Raw genomic sequence first — 18,832 nt, forward strand, 5'->3', positions numbered from 1 at the left:
AACCTCAGGTACTTATCGAACCCTTTGAAAAATGGGCTTTAGACTTTATTGGACCTATTAATCCTCCATCCAAGTAGGAAAAATATATATTGGTATGCACTGACTAAATCACCAAATGGGTAGAAGCCAAAGCATTATTTTTTGCTAACGAAAAATCTGTAGCTAGTTTTCTTTTTGAGGATATTTTTACTCGCTTTGGTGTTCCAAGAGAAATTGTGACAGGATCAAGGACCTCAATTCGCATCTAACATGATGGAGAAGCTTATGGAGGAGTACAAAATCAAGCATAGGAAATCCACTCCCTATCATCCACAAGCAAATGGTCAAGTGGAGTCTACAAATAAGATGATTGAAAGAATCCTCACCAAGACTGTGCATCTACATAGAAGAGATTGGGCAGAAAGGCTTCCTGAAGCCTTATGGGCCTATAGAACTACATGGAGGAACACAACTGGACATACACCCTATGAACTTGTTTATGGGAAACAAGTCCTGTTCTCCATAGAGTTCCAAGTCAAAACTTTCAAAATGGTAGTCCAGTTGGGGATGGATTTATCAAAAGCTCAAAAGCATAGACTGGAACAATTGAATGAACTTGATGAAATCATACAAGAGGTTGTTCAAAGGATTGGTCTAGTTCAGCAATAGAGGGCTAAATGGCATGACAAATACATCAAGGACAAGAAGTTTCAAGAGGGAGATTGGGCACTGTTATTTGATTCAAAGTTTAAAGATTTTCAAGGGAAGTTTAAAACTCATTGGCTTGGGCCATATGAGATTGAAAAAGTTTTCAGTAATGGAGCAGTAAGGATCAGAACAATAGATGAAAGTCAAATTCCTCTCCTTGTGAATGGCCATAGATTGAAAATTTATCAAAAACCAATCTCAAAGGAGGAGTTCATCAAGATCTTTCAGAACAATTCTGAAATGAAGTTGGTGAAGAAGAATCTTTCGTCTCCATCAACTTAGTGTTTGTTTTTCCTATCTAAAAAAAAAAAGAAAAAAGAAAAAAGAAAAAAAAATAATTGTATAAGGTTGAAAACCAATCACTGATTGGCATGCTTATACAAAAAATATAGGGTGAAAATCAGAAGTTTCTGACACCCTATATTTTCCATTTCCTTTTTCTAAAAAAAATGGTGACTCACTTTGCATTTTGCAAAATTCATTGTTTTATCTCATTTTCACTCTGTTTTACTTTTGCAAAGTTTCACTTCACTCCACTATCATATTCCACCAATAAATTTTTCCTCTCTAGCATTTCTTCCATCTCCATTTTTTATTTATCATCTTGTCATATTTTCACTCATACAACCATTTCCATTCCATTCATCCATAAGCCATAATTTGTTCTCTGTTTTACATTCTGCAACTGTTCCCACGTTCTGCCGCTGTTTCCATTCCATAGCTAATCCTGTTCTGTAGTCAATCTGATTCTGCAGCAACAGTTTGATCATCAGTCCATGCACAAAGAGGCAAGTTCATAATAATATTTCATATGCAGGTAATTGAGGAGAAAACAACTTTTGAAGACCAATCACATCTAAGCACCTGTGGATGCAAACAACAAGAGATTAGCAAGCGGAAGGTATGGTTCTAAAGGTAAAAACAAAAACCTATTTCAAAAAGCAATACAGAACATAAGTTTGTATAACTCGTATAATCACATGACTCCTTGATTTATCATTATGAGATTTGATTGCCATGATGATTCCGCCACACCTTCCGTCTTTAATGCCAAACGGTCTAATGATGCAATCTCCGTTTTAAACTCAATGACTCGTACTTAACCGGACTTCTCCAACACACCTGTTAAACGGTTAGATTCATGACATAACCTATTTGAATACGACTCTTCAAAACCCTGATTGTTCATTTATTACACCAAGTTTTTCTCTTATACTTCCGCAACCTTTTTGTGCATACAATCACTCTGTTTTCATATATTTCGTGCATACAAACACTCTGTTACCTTGTGCACACAGTCACTTTGTTTTCGTATTCTTTGTGTATAACAGTCACTCTGTTTTTCACACAGTTTACGTGTACAACCACTCTGTTTCATATACCTTGTGCACACTCTGTTTCCACACATTTTATGCATACAACTACTCTGTTTTCGTATACCTTGTATGTACAGTCGTTTTATCTCATACTCATAGTCATTTTACTTCCATATATTCTGTCATTCCGTCCCCATATCCATAGTTATTTTTGTTTTTATATACCAGCTGTTCCATTGCCTTATACATAGTCCTCTGTACACAGTCACTCCATTTCTCAAACAGTGAAGGAAATTTTGAAGAATAGCAGAGAATAGAAGTGATGGGGCTCATCGTCAGAACTGAACCCATAAGGGTGAAGTACATGGAAGGTTATCCTCCGCTGAAAGGAATGTTACAAAAGGCTGGTTGGTTGAGTTTCATTGAAAAATTCAACGGTTATAATAAAGAAATCACCAAATCTTTTGCCAGATCGTTTGATGGAATAGACGTGGAAATAGGTGACATAAAATTTGCAGTTACCGAGTCCTTTATTGCTGAAGCAACTGAGCTACCAAGGCTAGGAGAGAGGTGGTTCAAGAACAAAGAATTTCATGGTGAAACCTGGAAGGTCATTTTCAAAAATCCAGGTATGGACACTTTAGTTTTTAGGAAAGGAATTCCAATCTCTGCACTTAAGAGCAAATGGAGTAGCATGTTATTAATTTTGCAAAAGTTTATTACATGTGAGGGGAGGTTTGGTTCCATGTATGTATATCACATACGACTGTTAATGAATTTTCTTGAAGATGGAACCCTCAATCTCCCATTTTTCCTGTTGAATAGTTTGAGAAGAATGGCCACTAATGTTCAGAAGAAAATTGAAGCAATATAAACCACTCTTTATCACCATGGACTAGTAAAAATTTTAGTTGAATTTCACTTAAAGAGAGTAGGGGACACATGGGAGGGCTTTTTGGTTAGAAACTTCTTCCAAGATGCTCTAGAATTGCCTGAGAGAAGTCCTACAAAAAGAAGTAGGAGAAGGAAGACCAGTCTCAGCATTCAAAACACTTTTGAAACTTCAACACAAAAAAACAATGAAGAAGAGCCAATCTCTGAAACATTAACAGAGATCAGAAAGCAAACAAAGTAGAGAAGAAAAATGAAAGAAAAGGTTGAGGAAATCCACAAAAATATTCCTGAATCTTCATCATCTAAGGAGGATGAACAACTGCTTTCTGAGAGACTAATCAAAATCAGGGATCAGCTCAAGAAAGATAAGGAGAAGGGAAAAAGGAAACAGGTTATAGAGGAAGAAATCATAGGCTCCCAAAGTTTGAGGAGAAGTTCTAGACTCAAGGGCAAAGTGAGGAAAGCAAAATCAAAAGAGACCCAGTTCATAGATATGGAGGAAGAAACTCCAACCCAGTCCCATGACAATATTCCATATGAGCAAAGCCCACAAAACTCTTCTCCACAAAACTTTGAAAGCAGCCCAAGAAGAGCCTCTCCAGGCATTGATCCAATCCAACAGTAGATTTATGACTACATAGAGTCATTGGAGAAAAAGAGTACATCAGTGGACCCAGGGACTTCATCTAATCTTGAGCAGCCTACCACATCACAAAAGACTTTAACTAGCTCACTTAAACATGAGATCTATGAGCTAGAAGTTCTAAATAGGCACATCCAAAGAGAAAATGAAGCTTTAAAAGAACAGAACAAGTTGGATAAGATTGTCCATGATAACACTATGCTTCACTTTGGTTTATGGCACAAGAAGAACATAAAACTAAAAAGGAAGAATAAGAAGTTAAACAGGGCACTTATTAACCTCAAGTTCAGATTTCTCATGAGAAAGCCTAGGATGGCAGTTGGTGCAAAGAAAAGCAAGAATAGGTTGGATGTTTTGGCTGAAGTCTCAAAACAAATGCAGTAGGAGGAGGGAGTTCACAATTTTGATTGCATAGGGACATGCAACAATCTTGCAGTGGGGGTATGTTGAGTTCCAAAACTGCCTTTCCCTTAACTACTTTTCTCATCCTTCCTTCTTTGTTTTTCCATGAAAAATGCATCCTTATCATCAAAAACCATTATACATTGCCTCAAGGAGTATATTTCAATGATTTACATGTTATACTGTTATGCTTGTTATTTGAACAAGTTTTTGTCTTTTAGCTATGGAACGCAGCCACATTCTGCAGCTAATCGGCTGTTCTGCAGCTACTTCCACGCTTTTGTAGGTTCTAGGTGTCAAGAGGGGAAAAGGACTACATGGGTAGCTTGGAAAACAGCAGGGCATGGATCGTATCCTATTCATCTGACCTAAATCAACAAGGAAGACTTCGGTCAAAGGGAAGTCAAACATAGAAATCTATGGCAAACAGAGCTCTATTTTGCACACGTTTCTCAGTGATGGGATCCGAAGCAGTTTCTTGAGGCCACGAACTTCATCTGCCACCTGCACAAACGGAATCCAACTGCCATTACCATAAGATTTATGTTTCCAAGCAACTAAGGACAAGAATTCCGCATACTTGCTTGCCTACGTGTTTTGCTATAACTTATTTCTCTCTTTAAAACAATTGTATAATTCTCTATAAATACCTGTGTGAAGAACGCAGAACAAGTTCAGTTTTTGCTTATGTATTAAGTTCAGATTTCCGCTTTGTAGTTTGAAGAACTCATTCTCCACTTTAATATAAAGACTTTGTTTCATGGATACCTGAAGCGTTGTTAGAGTGTTGATTAAGTGCTTATAATTCGAGACCTTTGCAGAGGGCCCCTGCGTTGGTTAAGGTTACATTTTACATTTTATTTTGTCTTTCATAGTTAACTGTAAATTCACTGTGTTTTTCCATGATGCCTATAACCATTTTCTAACTCTGTTCATAATGCAGCTTGTGTCATCTTCTTACTAACTCAGAATAGTTTTATTTCAGCACAAAATAGTTCTTTTGTTTCACTACTTTCTAGTCTCTCATCAGTAGCTTGAAGTTGATGTCAGTAGCGTAGATTGATTCATTTCATTCGCTGTTCATTAGTCTTTAGATTTTGAATTAAACCGTTCAATGCCATTTTATTGTTAGTTTAGTAACTCATGTTGTAAGTGAATGTTTCCAAAAGCCCTTTCAGTTGATGGTTCATCTTAAAACTAAGTGGTGAAATATTTCATTTATGAATGAGTCTTTCTTTGCATTTTTATGTTTATTTTTTCTTAGAACAATGAAGTATGAAATCCCTCAAAATGCTATCACAAGGAGGTTGTTCTCCCAAAATTGTGTAGCAGAGTGATAAAACATTTCATTTAGCTGTTATAGTAGATTAGTTGCAATTTCACTTTTAGTCTTAGTCTTTCATTTAATTTCATTTTCATTTTCAGTTTCTCTTAGAACAATGGAGTATTGAATCCCTCAAATGCTATCACAAGGAGGTTGTTCTTCCAAAATTGTGTAGCAGAGTGACAAAGCACTTCATTTAGCTGTTATAGTAGACTAGTTGCAATTTCATTTTCAGTCATAGTTTTTCATTTAGTTTTGTTGTAATTCCATTTTCAGTTTTTCATCAAGTTTTGATTCTGCAATAGACTAGACAGTAGTTGTAATCTCATTTTTAGTATTTCATTTTTGGTTCATCATAGATAGCTGCAATCTCATTTTCAGTTTTTAATATCTCATTTAAGCTTTGGTTTTGTAATTGATTGGATAGTAGTTTTAAGTCCTTTTAGTTCATGTTTTGGAAACAATCATAATAGCAAGAAGAGAAACTCTGTTTTCATTTTCTTGGTTAAAACTTTACTTCCAAATCTGGCTTAAAGCACTTTTAGCTCTCATTTCATTTCTCTAGATTCTTAGCAGCAGTAGATTTAAGATTTTGTTAAGTACACTGCAGAACATTAGGAATTAAAAGATCAAACCCCCAAAACAACATAAAACTCAAAAACAGTGAGGTAAGAAGGGTCATCTAGCACATATAGTGCACTACACTTCATTAGTTTACGATACCCGGATTGATAATTTATGTAGAGCAATTTAGGACACTAAATTGACCAAACAGGGACATCACATTGAATCACTTAGGGATACCCATGTGAGGTTAGAAAAACACTTGCCCAAAGTAGGAGGGATTGTGTGAGGTGACATTCGCACTTTCCCTAAAGTTATACAAACACCTTTGGGTCTTTTTAGTGAAGGTATTTCTCGGTCTTTGGGTCTTTTCAGTGAAGGTATTTCTTGGTGATAACAATACACAAGTTAATATGACACATACATTAATACAAAACTGTGTGAAACTGGATTGATGTGAGCATATAGTGTAAGTATGAGAAAGAGAGAGGACATGTTTTTTGAAACTCTCGTTTCTTCAAGGCTATGGCTATTTTTGAATTACATATATATAAGTATGTGGCAAGATTCAAGATTGAAGAGGAACATATAAGGAGACGAGTATCTAATTTGTAAGGGTGAATTCAAGAGGAGGAATGGATTTCCCAAAAGGCTGAGTTGATCTATCATCTTATCTCTTTTGTTGGCTGATGGAGTTACCACCTAGGGTGCAGTTAGCAGTGCTACAAAGGCAGACATACCATGAAATAAACAAAATGTCATATCCCCAATAATTAAATTTATCTAAGGAGTATTGTCAATTTTGCAGTTCTGTTTCCTACTAAATTATTTTGGCACTTGGACTTAGGAGTTTTGGGAATTAAATTTTGCAAGGAAAGGAAGACAACTTAGGAAAAGTGGGTTGAAAATCAAAGGGTGAGTTGTGGGGGTCACACAAAGGGGAAACTCGAACCCTTAGGAGGAATTCGATTCACATGGAGGGAAAAATGCTCAAGGGGCTCGATTTGGTGGGGACCACATGAGGAGGAGGAGAGCAACTACAAAAGGCAAAAACAAACTCATTTTTTGGGGTTCCTTGTTCATTCATCTAACTTAGAGTTTGCTTGTGTTGATAGCCAAGTCAATTGGTGCTTTGAGCATAGGAATTTCCAAGGAGAAATTCCAGCCTCTCTTTTAGTGGACTTTGAGTGCCACCCTAAGGAGGAATTTCTGAATTCAGTGGGATGGTGAAAATTGCTGGGGTCGTGGTATAATGCAGCCCATTCCTTAGCCAGTTCGACTTCTAGGGAGGACGCAATAGTCAAGTCTGTACTACTGAGTTGAGGGAGATAAGAGGGGTGTTTTGGCTGGGGAATTTAGCAGAAATTACACTCAGATTGGACCAGCATTTGTGGAGATTTTCAGGGCCAAGCATTGCAGATTTTGTGAGTACCAAACGTGCCATTTTAGGGCCTGCGCAGTAGAGTTTCTGGGCAAAATTCGTGTAGCCGGGTTCATCTCACTTGGGCTAGATTTTGGGAAGAAACTTAATTCTTTTGGGTGAAATTTTTAGAACATTCCTACAGTTGTTAGAGTGGAGAAAGTGACATATTCAACAACAGTGGTTGTGGAGGACGCAGTTTCTGCTAGGGAGTGTGTAGCACCAAAAATTGGGTAATTCCGGGAGGTCAGAATTAGCCCAATTCCTTTCTGGGTTTTGCTGAACTATTATCAAGGAGTACATGCCTAATTCCGCAGAATTTTTGGAGGTATTTTGAGCCCTCAAATTCCAGTTTGCCTACAACAACAGTGCAAATAATTTTCTGGGTGCAGCGTACAGCCTATTGGAGCCATTCGCGTGGGGATTTTCAGCTACATTCACCTAGGTATTTGCTTGCTTTCATAGCAAGCCCAGGTGCACTCTTTCCACTCCCTATTGTAACCAAAATTCCATGATTTATCAATAAAATGGATCAGATTCCTTGTTGTTGCATTATGGGGTTTTAATTCTTGTTGCATGTGTTATTTCCAGAATTTTTATGGTTGTTTATATGTTGTAGCTAGTGCATGTCTTTGGTATTTTACTCTATATTTCTATTAGGAATATTATAGTGGTATCTGAGCAAGTTTCTGGCCAGAGTGGGGAACAAGAGTAGGTGATGCCTCCTAGGTACCAAGGTGTTGTTTTCCAATGGGGCCGTGGAAGAGGAAGAGGTAGAGGTCAAGGTAGAGAGGGAGTACAAGACCCTTTTCCAGATACTGAGTTGGAGAATGTTAGAAGGGGAATGGAGAACCAAGAGAACTTAGAGGGAAGTGAACAACCCAGATAGCGAGGACAAAACCCGGTCCTTAAGGAGCTACTGAGAACATCCCAGCATATGTTGAGACAGGGCCAGATGAGGATGGATATGATGTAGCAGGTGATGGGCCTACAAGTGAATCAGAGGCTAGAGGCATAACCCCAAGGTGATGGGGGTTCCAGAGCAGGGGGAGGCCAGGTAGGCAAGTACATTCCAATCCCCACACACCCCTTTGCGTGGCCAGGTAGGCCGTCTCACAATGCTTCATTTTGTGGATGAGCTAGAGCATGAGAGGGAGCCAGATCCAGTTGTGGATTTGGTCAACTTAGTTGCATTGGGTATTGATGAGTACGAGGGACTAGACCCCAGGATCAAGAGGGTGATGTCCTTTGGGGAGTACATCAACCTAAAGGAGAGACATACCACTGGGGTTGTGACCCACTATAGAGGGGGGTAGTCTAGTGAGAAGGTGCAAAAGATAGCGGGGAAGGTCACACTCCCCAACTATGATGGGTCGGCTAAGAGTTCAGCCAGGGCATGGGTTCAAAAGCTAGACACTTACTTTCACTTGAACCCCATGCGAGAGATGGATGCTATTTGGTTTGCTATGCTACATCTAGAGGGAGATGCACAGGAGTGGTGGTACCACAGGCTGATTACATTGGGGCACATTCACATCACCTCTTACACCAAGTTCACCAGGAGATTGATTGAGAGGTTCGAGAGGAAGGACCCTAAGCTACATTTCAGGGAGTTGGCCCACCTGAAGTAGACATACAACGTAGAGATCTATATCTCAAAATTTCAGAGGTTTGCCATGATGGTGTCGGATATCTTAGAGGCCGTGTTGAGTATGCTATTTCTGGAGGGGCTAGCAGAGCGATTGCATGTTTGGGTGAGGGCCTACAAGCTCACATCCTTATTGGACGCTATTTCTAGGACCCGGGACATGATTGACACAATGCCCAAGACCAGGGCCTTGGTACCCACTAGACCTACCACCCCACAGGGGAACTGTGACATTCACCCACCTCAGAGGGAGGGTGGACGTGGCCATTTGGATGAGGAGACTAGGAGGGACCTCAGGAGGAGGAAGCTATGCTTCACGTGCCAAGAGCCTTGGGCACTCAGGCACAAGTGCACCAAGGGCAAGGCTTATTATATTGAGGTGTATTCAGTTAGTGAGCCGGATGAGGAGAATGAGCTAGGCACAAACTAGGGAGATGAGGGGGTGCAGTCATTAGGGGGAGCACCACCACCACCCCATGGAGGAGGACCATTCGCTCCATCTGGGGGAGTTCTCGCTTCACTTCGGGGAGTTCTGAAGTACTTGACACTCAGGATCAGAGGTATTGTACAGGGGCAACATGTGTTAGTCTTAGTAGACAGTGGGGCCACCCACAACTTTATTGATGCCCAGATGGTGGAGCAGAGGGGCATTCACACAAAGACATTTGAGGGGTTCTCAGTGTTGGTGCCAGGAGATCGGACGATGCAGTGCATGAAATATGTTCCCAGCTTGACTCTGATGATGGGGAACTACTCTGTCACTAACCATTTCTTTGTGGTTGATGTTCCAGACACCAACGTGGTGTTGGGTGTCCAATGGTTGTACTCATTGGGGAGGGTCACCACTGATTGGTAGAAGTTAGTGATGGAGTTTACGGGCCCAGATGGGAAGTTGGTAGTGCTAAGGGGAATGCATTCCTACCCACCCCTGACAGTGTCCGCTCATCGGATGGAGGCAGATTTATGACACATCCTTTGCGCTTATATGGTGTGGCCAAATAGTTCTGGAGTACCCCTGTTGAAACAGGGATAATAGATTGCAATTGGCCTTGACTTCCTCATTGTGGCCTACCTCTTTCTAGGCTATGATTGACCCGCATTATTTTTGGGTACAAGACCTTGTGTGCAGGCTGCAGGTTAGTTTTATGAAATTAGTTTGATATTGTAAGTGTGAAGACACAACCTCAGGTAGATCAAAGTCTTATCATCAATGTTAGAAAAATTGAGTAGTTAAATGTTGCACAAAGAGGAAATGTTGTGCCTAACTAGATAGCTGAAAATTAATTATAAGAGGGAGAAGATTAGATAAGAGAACATCTCTTTTCTGAAAATTGGTAGTCTCCATATGTCCATGAAATGAGGTTGGTGACAACAAATAAAGGGGAATACAATATTTATAATTCATGTCTATAGGGACCACTATGGGGAAGTCTTTCTAATACATGGATCAATCAGCTAGTAGGGTGTCTAGCGACACAAAATTGGTAAACATGCTCCTGTCTCTTTGTCATTTCATCATTCTATTCTCATTGTGTATCACATCTCTGCATATTCCTGAATTTATTACACATTAATGAAGTGTTTCTACATTAAGAAGAGGAACGATTTCTAGAGGAGGAATATAACTTTACTATTTTCAGGTATCATTTTTCCAACTTTAGTGGTTTTCTTGTTGAAGTTTTGCATGAGAAGGGAATTCACTTTGTACTTACTATTTTTCTATAATGACCTTATGATCCTCTTAGAATCACTTGGATAAAGGGACCTTGTGATGTTTGTACAAGGATAATATTGCTTTTGAAGTCCTATTGTGTTGATTTTGGGTTGATGCAGGGATTCTGGGATGATATATGATAGTTGTCTTTAACCTTTTCTTTAATTACATTGTATGTTAAATGGTTTTGACGTGAATTTCCCCAATTTGAAAGAAATGTGTTCCCCTTTTAATGAGCGACCATTTGTTTTGTTTGAGTGAAGTCATTACCCACTTATACATATATTAATGATGCAACTTGATGGAAACAATGCACTTGTATGCTCACATTTGTTTTGGTTTTGTAAGGTCATCCTAGTTTTTGGAAATGCACTTGTTACTAATTGTTCCTTGTTACACCCTACAACCACAACTTCATACAATGTAAGAAGGCAGGCAAGCTTGCATGCAGTGCAACCTAGTTAGAGTCAATATAAAATAATAAGACATGTTTTTTTTCACAAATTGGATATGTTTGTATAGTCCTTAATACCTTTGAATATGCAATTTTATTAATAAGCGCCATTTTTTATACTTGTGATAACTAGCCGTTGAGAATTATAATTTTGTTTGCAGGCCAAGTGCGATATTTTTTAAAGTAGTCGAGGCTAACAAGGATAAAGTCGAAGTCTCTTTCCTCAGGCCATACAATCCTTCAAGCAGTTGGAAGATGGTGCCACTAAATATAGACAAAAGGTTAGTTTGTATCTTTTCAATTTTCCCGCGATTAAAAATATTGCAAGGGAATTTTTTTTCTTATGCTTATCCTTATCTGTCTTGTGCAAAGGAAGGTATTGTGTTGTTTCTGCTTTGAATGAACATGTCAGCTTTGATCTTTATTACAATGGATGATAAGGAGCTTATTGGTGGGAGAATTTTTTCTATTACTCATGAAGTAACTTTGACATACATTTTTTTTCATTTTGCTGTCTGCCTTGTCTAACTGATTTAGAATTAGGATTTCAAACCAATTTTAAGGTTGCAACTTCGCTTAAATTGTACCAACTTAGACACGGGCACAAGTAATAGCCTTTATGGAATATGAACTGTTAGATTTCACAAAAACCCAACATATTTAATTCCAAGCAATAAATCACTGAACAAACACATAGCTAGATTCCTAACAAATAATATCTAGCTAAAGCAAATTATGATCTGAATCACATGAATCACAAACAAAGTTTTGCCCAACAAATCAATTCATCATTAATAGAACTCAAAACTTACTTGGGCTCCCATCTTCGTACAATGGTCCAACTTAGAAAATACAGATTATAATACTCTGGATTTGATCCAACAGATCTGCTCTCTTGTAGATATGGATCTCCAGCCCCTCTGCACTCCCTTGGACCCAACACTCACTCACTGAGACATTGCTCTCAATCTTGTGCTGCCGTTGTATCTTTGGCTCAACCCTTAGGCTCAATTTATAACTTTTCTAAGCTAAGATTGACGGCCAAAATTAGCTCATAAAGTTAAATGAAGATACGTGACTGAAATTTAGTTAACTTTCTTATCTTTATCTTTCTTTACTTTAACTTAAGTATTGGTGATAAATTTAGCTTGCATTTCATGCATGTCACATGCAACACATCCACATGCATGCAACTCATTTGTACACTCTGCATGTCACATGCATTCAACATGGAAAATCCATGTGTCACATGCAAGCTCCTAGAGAGGCAAAACAAGGACCTTCTTGCTAGAAGACCTTCCGCAGGTACAAAAGTACCTGCTTGAGCTACAAAAATCAATACTCCCTCTTAGCGAGGGAGGTACTTTGGAAGAACCTCCTCCACCTGGATCTGTCTCCAATCCCACCACGTCATCTGTTGTTGTAGCTGCTCTCTTTGAATTGGAAAATTTTTGTATTAATTGCTTCAGAATCTGCTTTGAAGACCTGTTTCTCCCAACCATGCTCTAGGATCATGCTCCTAAGCATCCATCAATGTTAGCTCATACCATTTGGTCCTGATAGATTTGGAAGAGGCCTCTTTCCCATCTGCCATATTAGAACGCTAAGTCCCCGGTATCAACACAATCTTCAAAGCTTTATGCCCAATCCCTGTCACTAACATCGATCCTTAATCCAAGATCCCCTTAGATCTATTTATAGGCTGGCCCTACAAGCTGTACAACTTACCCTTCTTGACAACAAGCCTGACTGCTGTGTCTTGGGTAGCTCCCTCTGAACATATGAATAGTTGTCCCTTCTGGAACTCTACATCGTACCTTGTGTCCTCTAGCGCTGAGACTGAGAGCAAGTTCGTCTTCAGCCTTGGGACATATAACACCTCTGCTGCCTCCAGAGATCCTCCTGATTTCAGCTGGAATAACATTGTTCCAACCCTTTTCACTGCACGTATGGTAATCATACCAACTCTCACATGCATTTCTGAATTTGTCTCTGAAACACTAAGGAACACATCCTTCATTCCCATCATATGGTGAGATGCTTCACTATCTATGAACCATGCATTGTTGTCCACTATCCGGGCACTTCTAAAACTAGTGCCAGAAAGACAAGCAACCACCAATGAGAACTCATCAAACTTTGCTGCAAAATCTGTAATCTCAATTAATGTTGCAATCTGTGCTTTCCCTTTGTCTTTCTTTTTGTTTGGACACTGACTCCCATAATGGCCTGTATTTTGACATGCAAAGCACTTGAATTTGTTCATATATTTATTTTTTCCATCCTGAAAAGATCCACCCTCTCCTTTGTTCATGTTGGAAACTCCCTTGCACTTTCTTACATGACTTGAAAGAGCAACGTTCTCTTCATCCCTTTCACCTTTTACCTAGTTGCCATGAAGAGCCTCTTCACGAGTCTCCTCTTGGGTGAAGTCATCCCACAACCTATCCCAGGTTGGGAGTTTATCTTGTGTTGTGACTCCTAAAATGAAGGCACCCCACTACTTTGTGAACTCGTTCAGAGTTGTCCTTACCAGTTTTGAGTCGAAAACTTTCTCCCCTACTACAACAAACTCATCTCGTACTTGATATATTCTGGTGAGATAAGAAGAAATGGTTTTGTTCTTGGACATCTTGGTGTCGTTAAGTTTCTCTTTGTGCACCATTTTTCGATTCTCGTTGTCTCTTTGGTATAACTTGGTCAATGCCTCCCACATTTCTCTGTCTGTTTTCTTCCCGGATATACGAGGAATAATATGGTCCTTCACTATGTCCAAGATAATCCTCTTGGCTTGTTGTTGCAAAATCAAGCAGGCCTTGGAGGGGTACCCTATAAGGCTAAGACTCGACCAAGTGACAACAATGGGGTAGTGGCCCACTGTCACCACAGCCAAAACCTCCTACTCTCTACAAATTATCACTGATGGGAGGGATCCCAGTTTGTGAGAAGGTCACCTAATAGGTTTTCTAAGATTTAAGGTGAGAGGCGACCTAAGGCTTTCAAGGGAAAGGCTCAACTTAAGTACAAGGTTCCACACGAGAGGTGAGGCATTCACTTTCCTTGCAAAGCCCTATAAGAAAGCAATCTATAACCTAGGGTTTGATTGATTGGTTGAGAGTTGGGATACCCAAGGCTAAGATGAGGAGAATGGGTTTCCAAAGGTATATATCAACAATATTCAAGCACATGAATCCCTCAAACAAGCCCCCAAGTTGAAGCAACACAAAACTAGGGTTTTCCCTTAGGGCAAACAACTAGGGCAAAGAAGTTTATGGACAAGATTGGAGTTGATGTCCACCAAAAGAAGCGATTTTGTGGCAAATACACTCCTCTTGATGTTTAGGCTCTTCAATGCCAAAAATCTACCTTGCCTAAGGATTCATACCAAGCCATAGTGAGCTTGGCCTTAAAGGGGCCAAATTAGAGAGAGAAGAATTTATGGATAAAGGAAGGGTTTCATCATCAACAAATAGGCCAGTTCCTTGTTCCTTCGGATCATGGAGTCTATGATGTGATGCATTAGCCAAAGGTTTTCTAAGGATGTTGAAATCTTGATGCCCTAGCACCAAAACTCAAGCAATTACCTATGCAATGGACAATGGAATTTTCATGGGCAATTTAACTACTAAGATGAATAACTGAAAACTGAAACTAGTTAACTTTCACCTAGATACAAAGTTCCTTAACAATTCGTACGCAGCAGAATAAAAAACACTGAGATAAAAACACAAGCACAAATTGACACAATTTTCTTAGGAACCCAATAGGGAAACCTACTTGCTCGATGTGGCTATTTTATTGATTGTCCTTGAGCACTTTGATCTATTACAAAGCAATTTTTCTCTTTGAGAAAGTGTTCTGCTTCTCTCTCAAATCTCAGCTAATATAATTTATCTTGGCTGGCCTTGATCCTGCTTGATCTCGACCCTCTAGCACACAATTGTTCTTTTGTTGCCTCCTTGACTTGGTCTGCAAAACCTGCTCTCTTTTGCTTGATCTTCACGCACTAGAGACTCCTTTTGTCTGCACATAACCAATTCTCCTAAATCCTAGCGCGCTTGTGGCTCCTATTTCTTAGGATACTCCACAATCTAGGCTCTCTCTCACAAACTCATGAGCTTTGTCTTGTCACAATCCTTTGTGCACAAAACAATTGTAATTTACTTGTGCCTTTGTCCTTCCTTTATAGATTTGATCCATGCTGAATTAGGCTAGTTCAAATATAGAGCTCGAGCTCTGATAACGAGTTAACTGATAGTGTCACTTGCTCTCCTTCCAATCATCACTGGAGTTGTTAACTCGTGCTCTCTCTAATCAACACTGGAGATCTAACTCGCTTTTCCTTCAATCAAGACTAAAGACCCAACTTGTTCTAACTTAATTCGATCTGCCAACCAATCCTGTAGTCAAATTGATGAAGACTTACACTTAACTGAAGCTCCAACTCTACACATGCTAACTTGATGATTATTCCAGGAAACTGGAAATAAAATCACCATCATTGAAGTCTAACTCACGAGGACAATTCGAGGTCTTCACTGGCTAGGGCACAAGTTAGAAGACCTTGCTCACTACTTTTTCAACACTCTCTCTTAGTGAGGAAGGTACTTTTGGAAGAACCTCTTCCACCTAGATTTGTCTTTAACACTACCACATTATCGGCTGTTGCAACTGCTCCCTCTGAACTAGAAGACTTCCTTGCTACCTGATCTGGAACCTGAGCAGTGAACCTGTCATGTGACTGGATGCTCTACTATCCACTAACCTCAATCCTGTGCTAAGTCATTCTAGCATGGCTGTGGGCCTGTCTCGATCCTTTGAGACACCCACGAGTTTTGCTGCCAATCCCTTGATTAGTATGGTCTCCCCTTCTCCCTTTGAGGGTTAACCTTTGCCAATCCTGCTGGCAAAATTGGTACTGTCCTTCTTACCTTGTTGCTAGCTATTACCAGCCTAGTCAACAACTGTTGGCCCATGCTTGTCACCTCAGATCCCCTATCCAATGACTCCTGCACAATAACATTGCATGCAACTCTTTGTTAGCTACTGCATCCACAAACTTGGGCACCAAATCCTCGCTCAACTTGAATTTTGCCCATCTATTGACTATGTTGTCGTATGACCTATATGGCCTCACATTTACATTCGTGCTATCTTGGCGATTGGCTGACACTCAGCCTAATAGACTTTGATAGCTCTCTTGTTGCCAACCTTGTCTGTCTCATTGCTTTTACTCTGTGAGCCTAGTACAACAATTTCTACTGGCTGTCAATCCTTGTTGGCCTTGCTGCCACTGACAGTCATGTCTTCTCCACACTTTTCCCCTATTGGATGCCTTGATCTGCAACCGTTGGTAGACATTGAACTTGGTCCAACTCCTTACTACCTCTGGGCTGCCACCCACTATTGAGCCTCCCTACACTGGCGCACCCTAGATGTGAATCCTATTTCCATGGGCCGATTCCTTTGCATGGCTACTGTGCCAACTGTTGGCTACAACAATCACGTATGCTGACGCACCTCCTTGTTGTTGTCAGTGTCAACCTTGCTCCTGTGTGTTGATTTCCAAAATCCACTGATGCTCGAAACTGTTTGTGTTTGTCCCCTATGTTGTTGTGCTAGCGCAACCCACTATGCTTCTGTTGTGGCTGTTCTGTACCACTACGGCTCCTTTGGTTGCCTTCGACCCGCTGCCTGTTGTCTTCGATGACATGTCCTTGCACTCGATCTGCTTGTCTGTGTTTGCTTGCCATGGCTGTGCGTTGTTGCTGATTGATTGTACTTGAGGCTATCAGATTTTCCCACGCACCTTCGCGTTGGTCTCGTCTTGTAGCCTTCTGACTCTTCCTCTATTGCGTCCCGTTGAGTTGTCTACTTAAGTTGAACTTGTTGCTGGCTGTTGTGTCTTTTTCGCGCTCCCAACTGCCCATTCTCCTCGATCCGCTACTGCATCCTTTGTGGCCCTTCCTTGCCGACCTCGTCTGCACGATTGTCATGGCCTTGCGGTTGGTCGACTTGTATGTTGGCTACTATGGGCTACTTAGACAGTTGAGCAACAACCCCTGTCAGATGGTTGGCTTGTTGGTTGACCACCCATGGCCTTTGACTTTTGTTTTGTTTTGTTTTTTTTTCATTTAAAAAAAATGGCCCTTTTCCTTTTTTTTTTCTTTTACACCCCTTTTTTTCTTTTCACGAAAAAAATTGTCAGTAAAAATTTTCTTTTCGGCCCCCAAAAAAAATTCTCGTTCGTACTACTCTTTAAAACTCTAGCGCAAGCTTTATGCTTGATCTGCGTTGTCCACCAACTGGTCAATTTGTTGCTGGCCTTTATATTGATCTCTTCTCTGATACCATGTTAAATTTCGATGAAACTCTGCAACTACTTAGATGAATAACTGAAAACTGAAGCTAGTTAATTTTCACCAAGATACAAAGTTCCCTAACAATTCATATGCAGCGAAATAAAAAACAAAGAGATAAAAACACATGCAAAAATTGACACGCTTTTCTCAAGAACCCACAAGGGAAAACCTGCTTGCTTGATGTGACTATTTTATTGATTGTCCTTGAGCACTTGGATCTATTACAAAGTAATTTGTCTCTTTGAGAAAGCATTTTGTTTCGCTCTCAAATCTCAGCTGATACAGTTGATCTTGACCGGCCTTGATCCCGCTTGATCTCGACCTTCTGGCACACAATTGTTCCTCTGCTGCCTCCTTGACTTGCTCTACAAAACCTTCTCTCTTATGGTTGATCTTCACGCACTAGAGACTTGTAATCGCCTCTTCCCACATTTACCCACTTGTACCGGTTTACTTGGGGTAAACATGAGCTGAGGGTCACTATGATAAGACTCAACCTCCTATATGACCTTAAGGAAATGGAGTCGACAACTTAAGACCTTATTGACTTCCCTCAGGTGCTATAGGACCTCTAGGAGCAACCCAACCCCTCCAGGTGTCCAACCCCTGAGATAACTCTCTTTTTCACTGATCTAGAGCCCCAACCACTCCCTTGCCAAGGCATGCAAGCGACTGTAGCCCTCCAGTTGCACTGATAAGCCTGCCTCCATGCGATTGTGGAATTTTCCAGTTAGTTCTATGCCAACGACCCCGAATTCTGAGCCACTTTTTTAGGGCCAAGACTCAAGCCTTTGCCCAGAACTCAATGAAACTTCCAGAAAACTAAAAGGTAAATGACATAGAAATAAAGCTTATAAACCAAAAATTGAACAAGGACTTGACTCGACTCCTCCCAACTAGTACTGAAATTCTGTCAAACAGATGGTAAACATGCAACCTACAAGTCATGAATGCATATTTAAACATAAGGATCTGAAAACTTATCTGAAGTTAAACAAGAAGGGCCAATGCCTTCTCACAATAGCTGTCATAACACCAATTAGGTCATACATTTATTAACCAGACCTTCATGAAATGAGATGTGATAAGAGCCATACTTAGAACTGTCAATTAACCATGCTCATAACCAACATATAACCAGATAAATAACAATGAGAGTACAACCATTTAAGCTACAGAATAACAAGTACATTTACTCATCAAAACAAGAGGAACTTAGCTCTTATTAACCATATGCAAAAACCAACCAAGTCAAGGACTTCCATGTACCACCCGACCATAGATTGTGCTGAACCAAATCTTTCTTTTAGCCAATCACCCTCGTGCCATATTCCAAGCATGAATGTGGGATCTCATGGGATAAGCCAATCCATAAACAACCAAAAGAGTTCAGAGGTTAAACCA

The 18,832-nt window shown here is 40.0% G+C and overlaps 1 protein-coding gene across 1 annotated transcript in view; it reads left to right on the forward strand.

Moving 5' to 3' along the window:
• LOC149224281 (putative rhamnogalacturonate lyase B) overlaps window positions 1-18,832 on the forward strand; it is a 480,785-nt gene that overhangs the window by 18,540 nt on the left and 443,413 nt on the right. The window contains exon 3 of the mRNA XM_089386062.1: window positions 11,228-11,347. Within this exon, the coding sequence (XP_089242188.1) occupies window positions 11,228-11,347 (120 nt within the window). The remainder of the gene's footprint in view (window positions 1-11,227; window positions 11,348-18,832) is intronic.

Source organism: Pinus tabuliformis, chromosome Q (assembly GCF_031772625.1).
Source record: "Pinus tabuliformis cultivar Carrire ecotype Pingquan chromosome Q, CPIR1, whole genome shotgun sequence".
Taxonomy (NCBI): Eukaryota; Viridiplantae; Streptophyta; class Pinopsida; order Pinales; family Pinaceae; genus Pinus; species Pinus tabuliformis.